The following is a 9,245-nucleotide window of genomic DNA, read 5'->3' on the forward strand; positions in this document are numbered from 1 at the left end:
CTTTAAAAATAAATAAATAGAAAACGATAACAAAAAAAGACTTCAGCACGCGCAAAGACTCGCACATGCAAGAGGGAAAGGAAAAAAGAACCGACGAAGCATAAAAACGAGGCCGAGTCACTGCACAAAATCATTTCCAGTATTTCGAGCCGGTGTCCGCAATTTATAAATAACGTTCCTTCGCTCCACTGGAAGCTGTTCTTTCAAGGAGGCCACTAACTGACCAGGGCACAAGTACTGTCCAAAGAGACAATGGATGAGAGCCCAGAGCCCTGAGTTTTGAAGGGTGGCTTTTGCCTTTGCTGGGGGTACATGGGGCATTCCAGAAGCATGTGCCTCGGTTCGGCGCTCGGCCATCTCGAAGCTAGTACCTGTCAAGTGGAAATACGTCGTGCATCCTAGAGAAAAATTTCACAAAATTCTGGTGGGCGGGCTTCAAATGCATACTTGCAGCGTGTCCACCAAAATATTTGCTCAACAAGATAATTCACGCATTTTCGTTAATTAAATGGTGAATGAGATAGGGATGTAAACGCAGGCGCGCATGGTGAAAATTGGGTAATGTGATTAGATCAGTAGATATGTGCGGGCATATGATAGAGAAAACAAATGCAAGGGAGCAGTAACTGAAGATTAGTGAGGAGGCCTTCGTCCTGCAAGTGGACGCAAAAAAGTTATGATAATGGTGATAACGGCGATCATGATAATTACCGCGACATTTCGGATGCTCACGGACATGAATGTCGTATCGCCAAAAAAATATGGCCTCTTTCTTTACCGCGGTGGTTCTAAAACAAGCGATATCAGGTAACCGCTGAAACACTTGGCATAAGCAGTTGCTCGTGTCACTGGTACAGTGGTATTTGACGACCTGATGCGAACAGCACCGATTTTACATCGTGTCGACATTTCAGGTGCACCTGATTGGCCACATTCCTCCCGGCTTGCCCGACTGCCTCGACACTTGGAGCGCCATGTTTCACAGAATCGTGGAAAGGTGGGCGTGCATGTATTTTATTTTTATTTTTAATGTCTAATGTATATGTAACTCGTGATCTCCTTAGTCTGCGTAACCCTCCAAACGCTACATCTCTGAACATCGATGACCATGCATGCAGCTTTAAAACTTCTTCAACAGTCCAGAGAATGCTTCGCAGGAAGAAACCTGAAAAATGATTTACCTTTTATCCCTTCCGTATTCTCACGAAACCATAATATAGCAATAAAAGACGAGTAAGGAATTAAGGCGCCCATAAGCGGTCATGGTGACTCCCGGGCGATGACATTCTGGCGCTGCAAGCGAGGTCATGGGTTCGGTTTCCGACTGCGGCGACTGCGTTCTAGTAAGAGCGGATCGCAAAGAAGCTCGTGTGCCAAGCTTTGGGTGCTCACTGAAGACATCAAAGCGGTAGGAATTATTACGGAGACACGCCCCAGTGCGGTGTCTCTTCTATCCACAATGTAAATTTGGAACATAAAACCATTTATTTTTACAGCGCAGCTCTTAGGCGCCCGTTCCTACGGCGAGCGCCGGCGGCGTAACCGAGCGAACGAACAAGTGGAGAGGTGGGTGCAGTGACGATGGCCACGAGATGGCGCCAGAGTAGAGCGCGTCGTCTGGTAGATTTGTAGGAGGCTGTGAATCGCGCCCGCACGTCACCCACGCGCTGGCTCTCGCGGTCTCCAGATTATCCAGGCAGTCGTGGTACACTTCGCTCCGTCGGAAATGCGCCGCACGAGGAAGACTGTCCACGCAAGTCAACATATCGCGAAATGAAAACACGTATACAGCTGCGCTCAAATTTCGCATTAGGGAGTATGGCAATCGTCGGTGAATTTCCTTCCGATTAAAACGCTGTTATCCGGTTAGCGAGTCGCTATGCGGCGAGATGAAAACCAAAACAACGAAGGGCTCTACATGGCCTTCGACTACTGAATATGACTTTGACACTAAATGAAGACTTCGAAATGCAGTAATCTTGAGTGTCCAGCATGTTTAATTTTTTTTTCACCCTATATCTTGGTGCCAGGTTTTCAAGCACAGTGGTGGGCCAGTTCTACGGCCACACGCACTACGACGAGGCGATCGTGTACTACTCGTCCGTGGACAGGTCACGGCCTTTTGGGCTCGCCTTCGTCGCGCCGAGCGTCACCACGTACACCTTTCTGAACCCAGCTTACCGGATATACGAAGTCGACTCGGAATCCAAGGTGATATGCGACTGCGGCTGTTAAGAGGAAGCTTTAGCTCGGGCCCAACTCCGACGCGGCCTATTCAAATACATGTAAAACGCAAAAACGTTTTTATGAGATAACCCCTGGATCAATTTTGATGAAATTTGTTGCATTTGAAAGAGAAAGTTAAATTCTAGTGACTGTTGGAAGCGGAATTTCGATTTAGGGCTTGAATTTCCTTAAAACGATTTTCAAATATTTGAGCGTTTGAAAAAAATAGAAGCACGAAGTTTACAAATTCATAGCTCTGCATCAAGAACTGATATCGCGGTTCTGTAAACGGCATCCATTAGATCATTCAAAGCGGACAAATTCAATATGTCATTTTACATCTTACGTGGATTTGTTACGTTGGTTACAAAGGTTTTGCAAAAGTTGTATTTCCCTATGATTAAATTTTTTTTATATTCATGTGTAACATATCAATTTTGTCCGCTTTAGATGTACTATTAGATGCAATTCACAGAATTGTATTGTCATTTTTAGTGGTTGAGTTACAGAGTTGTAAACTTGATAGTTCCGTTTTTTGAAAGTTTTCAATTTTTGCCAATTTTTAATAAAATATTTATGACCTAACTCGAAAATTCGAAACCAGCAGTCACTAGATTTTAAGTTTGTCTTTTAAATGCAACAAACCTCGTCAAATTTGGTGCAGTGGTTGCCGAGAAAAACGAATTCTCCTTTTACATGTATTTAGATAGGAGCACTCGAGCTAAAGCTTCCTCTTAACATTCATGCAAAAGCGCATTGAGACAATGGCAACATGACGAGGGCGCGGCGCGGCGCAGCCGACTCTAAACTTGTGTGTCGTGCTTTTTTTTTCTATTGCGAGATCAAATTAGATGGACACTCAGGCGAATTTTCGCCATAGCCGTCGCTGTGATGATGCGCTTATATTTATGTATGTTATTAGTTCATTTATGGCGTATATGTAAGGTGCATTCCGTGTTATTCAAACGACATAGGAGAATTTTAGCAGAGCCTCACTTACACGTTCGATCGCGAAATCACGCGCTCAGTGGCTGCATAGAATAGCGTTTTTTTCGCTTTTTTCTCACAAGTGCGTCTCCCAGACACGCCATCCACGAGCAGTCAGCTTGCTTACAAACAAAAGTCGCAGTTTCGCCCGAAAGGCGAAGCATCGCTTGCGATAGAAAATTAGTAGACAGCTATACGAAGTAAGGATAGTAGTTTTATCGTCCGTATAAACGTGGAAACATTGGCTTACTAACTGAAATAATAAGCATGGTAGCATGGTGTCAACGAGCACAAGCAAACATGAACACATCACACTCGATTGCTTGGTAGGCTGCCGGATCCTCGGTACGCAGTTGCTGCTTGCGCTCGGCTGCACGAGGCTGTTCTTGTGCCCGGGCTGCAGCATCGGGGAGGCGTAGACGAGTTCGTTCCCGGTTCGCCTCGCGGCGTTGCTGATCGAAAGCTGCCTGCTCCTCAGGAGTGCGTAAGACGCGTGGTCTCCCCCTTTCGGAGCCGAAGAGAAACTGCCGCGCGCGCGCTCGGCCGCGACGGTGAACGAAGACATCACTACTGGCGTAGCCAATCGCGCGCCTCTCTTTCTCTTTATTTTTTCGCGCATGGGCATGGGGTTGCGCCGGAGGAGTTTTCGGCGTACAGGTGACAGACTGACCGACGAATCAGCTGCCATATACAGCTTCGCTGTAAGAAAGTTTGAAGATGCAGCAGGCTCATAAAAGCACTTACACGATAGGTGCGCAGTGTATGTACGTATGCCTAGATGTATCTATCGGTTTGTCTTTATTGTACGAGAAATATTACACACCGCACGTGCTGGTCCAAGCAAAATAGCTTGTGTTGGTAAAAGACCAAACAATCAGCATAAATAAATTCCGGATGTGCGCAAAAGGAGAGACAAATGACTGAAATCAACAGTATAGCTAGCTCACGTATATAGTCATTAATATTGATAGCACGGAAGGTCGATACATTCCTGTTTACCGCAGTTTCTCGAAAAAGAATATAAGGCATCTACCTTCACGAAAAGTACAGTGAAAGCTTCTCTTGCATCACATTTTACCAGCCAGATTGGATAACTGTACTGGGGGCAAGTTCCTTTTTGTTTGTTTCAAGAAAACAGTGTAGGCTCCGGTTTTAACCTTTCGCTACAAACCATTGCATGGCGAATAGCCGTCACATGAACAAGCTTTTACCTCGCGGGCATCAACACACCCTTGTTTGGTTTAATGTTGCTGAGCCACGTAGCCGATCTTCGCACTTCTGTTTTTTTATGTTTTCTAAATATGGATCTTTCATTTCTACTCACATTTTTATGCACATTTTCTCTATTCCGCTGTTGTGAAAAATGAATTTCGTCGAATTAGTAACCCACTCCTGTCTAATGTTCTACTTTGGGTGTGCAAATAAATGTACAACGTATTAAATTAAAATGAGCGTTTGAGGAGAAATCGCAAGAAGTCGGTGTGTTCTGTGCGCAACGCGAGAACTGTCGAATTAGAGAGCCTCAACAGCCTGCGACACTTCTTCACTTGTCTGCCCTCAAGCTGGTGACGAGACACGAGACGTACTCCATGAACGTGACCGAGGCTAACCAAGGTGACGGATAACCCCGCTGGAGGCTCGAGTACAGCACCGAGGACCTGGGTCTGGCGCAGGTGGGCCACGAGGACTGGGCCGCGCTCATCGGAGCCATGGAGGCTGACCAGGCTCGGTTTAACCAATACGTCGGGTGAGTGCCCCGGTGCCACATATAACGTGTCTGCGCGGCCCCTGCCAACACATGGTCTCATACCATTGTGACACGGCAAACTAAAGTGCACTTTGAGCACGTGCATTTCAGCGCGCCGAGTGCCCTTTTGGCGGCGCGCTGCTGCACGAGAAAAAAAAACGTTCTTTCAAATTAGTTGCGATGGCTATCGGGAGTCAGAATTAAGGCAAAGCATATATTTGTAAACAGCCCGAGAGCACGAGTAGTTTTCGCTGTTTTTGCATAGCAATTGTTTTTTTGCAGTGCGGCGCACTTTATTACCTTGTAACGTTAGCGATTAAAGAAGTGTTATTAAAGATTACTCCTTAACCCTGCTTTCAAGTTTACTTTATATTTTTATTCATTGCTAACGAAGCTACACACTTCGCTGCCGTGAAGTGTGTTCGCAGAGCACAATCGCCAACGCGTGCGCTCTGCAGTAACTGTCGCTAAGCGCCGAGTTCCCGTGTGTCAGCCTGCGAATGACACCAGCGGCGAAGAGTATGCGCTCAAAGTGCGCTTAAGTTTGCCCGTGTGACAGGGGTATTAGATACTCAACATTGACTTCCTTAATGGCTAAGTGATAACAACAATTTTAACACAACCAAAACTGGCCAGGCCATCATGGTGGTCATTACTGTTTATTTCTGTCAGAAGAACCCCCACATCTTCTACTTCGAGAGATCCTTCCTTTCTTCTTCTTCTTCTTCTTCCACAAGCCTACACTTCCTCCCTTTTCTGCGTCGCCCGTTTTGGGGTGACGACCAAGAACGTTGCGGATGGCTGCAAGCTCCAGCTGTTCATCACTCATGATAGCCTACATGCTTGAATAAAATTCGCTGCACCGATAACTTCCTAACTCCAAAGATCCTAGAATATTTGCTTCGCCGGCTGGTAGTTACATCCGGGAGAGCACAATCTATTGCAGTCCAACTTTTCGCATTTGGTCCGGGCGCCGCACGTGCACCTCAAACGTGGTGGCCTCTCTATTTCTGCATCGCTCCTCAGACGTCTTGCAGCGTTCAGTCAGTGGTAACTTGTCTGAAATCCCAAGACCTATGTCTATAGCCAGGTTTGAAATATTATAGGCCGCAAAATTTAAACTGCACTCAAGGCAGCATTCAAGGAATTGTCTGATATTATAGCCTTCAATTGAAACAATATTCCTACGTCAAGAAAAGCAATGGCACTATCTACGTATTCCTTGCCAGAGCGTGCCGCCACCATTCTGATACACTGGTCTATTGAACCAGCAATGACGAAGTTTTGCGTACCCCCGCGCTTCTCTTTTCCAGCTTAGCTTGCTCAAGCCTACACGTATGGCTTGGTTTATTTGAGTGTTTAGGCAGCATAAGCTCGTTAGGTCGTGGCCCACACTTGGCTTTTTTTTATTTGGTACAGATGGCATGACCTTACGTTGTTCTTGATGTCACTTTTCATGTCTTTCCAAATAAACATCTGAGAAATCTGGTTGACTGCGCCAAATTTGTAATAGAATGAAGAGTGGCTTGGCCACCATGGCGGCGATTGCGGTATATTTCGGTCTGACGAACTTCCATGTTTCACCTTCAAGAGATCGCTTCTAGCTTATTTTTCTTCAGCTAGCTTACAACAACAGCAATAACAATAGTAATAAGCCCACGTTCGATCACTGGATTGACAGTGGCATAGTAATCATCATCAGCACTAAAATTCCTATCCGCTGCAGGACGAAGGCTCCTCCCAACTATCTCAAATTGCCCCTGCCTTGCATCATGCGCAACCATTCCATACCTGCACAGGTTCTAAACTTGTCAAACTACCTAAATCTCTGTCCTGCTCATCTACGTTTCCCGTCTCTCGACATCTATTCGGTTACAGTGATAGACCACCGGTTATCTGCGCTGCGCGTTAAACAATCTTTACAGCTCCATTTGTTCCTCTAACCTCACCTATAAATGTCAGCAATCACTGCCACTGTATTGCTGACGCTCAAAGTTACGAGTATCATGTTTCGTTCCGTCACTCGCTGCGCGGTACTCAGAATCTTCTCATGTTTCTTTGTTATCCCCAAACCTTACCGTCAATGTTGAGACTAAATTGAATTGTTGAGTTCCTTTAGAGCGACACACTGTAGGTACCACCTCGTTTCCTGTTGTGTTGGTGGAGCGCATGGTTCTGAAAGCGCGTATAGTTCCGAAATCAAACACACTTATCTATTTCTCCCCCAACGCTCAGGTACACGACTCGCCTGGGCGACCAGGAGATGAGGTGCGACGACGAGTGTCGCGAGCGACTGCTGTGCCGCTGCAGAACGGACAGGGCGCACGACTACTCGGCCTGCCCAACAGGAACAACGCCACCGGGAGGCAGTACAATCATTTAGCGTGACGTGCGCCGACTGGGAAGCATCGAATTTGTTTTCAACCAAGGAATAATCGCTCGTGACGTTCGTGGCGGATTTGAACCTGTGGTACGAATGTGTTGCAAGTAGCTTTGGCGCGTAACACATCCCTCGACTTCTTCGAAAGTACAGCAGCGCCACCCTCGGCTGACAGAGTTACTATTCTTCGATAACACTCCTATGCCAGGGAAGTGACAGCAAGTATCAGTTTACACTCAGCTTCAAAATGTTTAGCTGGAGTACAAGCGCGCAAACCATGCTCGTGGGGTCTAGACTAAGCTCGAGATTGAGCCCATCGCGCCCTCCCATGGAGGGCCACGTAGGTCAGGGTCACGTGCATTCGCGCAGTATCGATGCCGATTGGCCGATGTCAGTAGTAGCTTTCACTTGAGTTCCATATTACTGTGAAACCGACTATAATCGTGATATTATTAGAGTTAATCAAATTCTGAGATCGCATAAGGCAAGAAAGCTGCTTCTTCCAAAAGTTGTATTTGGCAAAAAGGTAGGGTTTTTTTTAAGTGCAGCCGTTTTCAATCAAGCCTATTATCTTTGTCAGTTAAATTACCAGGCACTACAGAGTGTGAATAGTCGGAGTTTCTAACATGCATCGAATACCCGTGTTTTTAATGAGAGTGTTTAACAGGAAATTTTGAGATTCGATCTTGTGAAATGTCGGGCCGTACAGCGCAGAGGGAACGACCACAAAAAAGGAGAAAGACGACACACGCAGAGCGCTCTGTGTGTCGTCTTGTCCTTTCTTTTCGTCGTCATTGCCTCTGCGCTGTACAACCCGATGATCGTGAACCAACAAGCCTACATTTCTACTATCTTGAAGAAGCCATGACGTTCTGTTGCCGAGCCCGAAGTCGCCGGTTTCAAATCCAGGTGGCCGCATTCTGATGGGACAGAATGCACTATAATTAACGCCCGTGTAACTAGCACTGGGTGCTAGGTACACGAGCGCTGGGAATAGAGAATACGGAGCCCTCCACAACGACGTCTCTCACTGACCCGATTGTCGCTTCGGGACTTGCTCCGCCAAGGATATTAAATGTTGCGGCATGCTCAATTAATGTAGAATACCAGAGGATTGCTACGATTATGGGACCTTGCCTGTTTAGACATCACGAAAGGGTCCGCTAACGACCAAGAACTGGGGTGCCCTGTTTGTTCATACACAAATTGTACAGTTGGACGGAGATTTATAGAAGAAAATAAAATTTTCAGTCAGACTTCCTCGTAATGTTTCTTTTTTCGAATGACTGAAAAAAGAATATATTCAGTATTAGCTTCAATGTACGGACACAGGGCAATATATCAGCCGCCGTGGCTGCTTAGTGGCTATGGTGTTGGGCTGCTAAGCACGAGGTCGCGGGATCGAATCCCGGCCACGGCGGCCGCATTTCGATGTGGGTGAAACGCGAAAACACCGGTGTACTTCGATTTAGGTGCGCGTTAAAGAATCCCAGGTGGTCCAAGTTTCCGGAGCCCCCACTACGGCGTGCCTCATAATCAGAAAGTTGTTTTGGCACGTAAAAATTCATAACTTACCGGGGCAATATAACTTCGCAGTGCACCGTTGTATATTTTCGATAATGATATACTGCGCTCTTAGATGAGTGTCGCGTGTCTCATGACAGTACTTTCTAGCAACTCTCGCCGACACGCGTACCCCAGCCCAGGTGTCAGTTGGAGGCGACTTCTAACAGGAGACGTCGAACACTTTCCGCGGTCCTGTCCGAGCTGCCGTATAGTGAGAGGGACGCTCTTGAGAATATGCGTAACACCTTCTGCATGCGTTCCTCCTGCACCTTGTATCTTCAGAACGGTCTGTTATAGCTCGCAACAGAGCTTCACGCCTTCTATTTACATTATAAGAAA

General features: G+C 46.5%; 1 protein-coding gene across 1 annotated transcript in view; it reads left to right on the forward strand.

Moving 5' to 3' along the window:
* The window catches only part of LOC135899718 (sphingomyelin phosphodiesterase-like), a 79,998-nt gene extending 71,408 nt beyond the window's left edge, over positions 1-8,590 (forward strand). The window contains exons 10-13 of the mRNA XM_065429036.2: positions 915-997; positions 2,031-2,211; positions 4,776-4,960; positions 7,196-8,590. Of these exons, the coding sequence (XP_065285108.1) occupies positions 915-997; positions 2,031-2,211; positions 4,776-4,838 (327 nt within the window). The 3' untranslated portion in view covers positions 4,839-4,960; positions 7,196-8,590. The remainder of the gene's footprint in view (positions 1-914; positions 998-2,030; positions 2,212-4,775; positions 4,961-7,195) is intronic.
* The last annotated feature ends 655 nt before the right edge of the window (positions 8,591-9,245 follow it).

This window comes from Dermacentor albipictus, chromosome 7, assembly GCF_038994185.2.
Source record: "Dermacentor albipictus isolate Rhodes 1998 colony chromosome 7, USDA_Dalb.pri_finalv2, whole genome shotgun sequence".
Taxonomy (NCBI): domain Eukaryota; kingdom Metazoa; phylum Arthropoda; class Arachnida; order Ixodida; family Ixodidae; genus Dermacentor; species Dermacentor albipictus.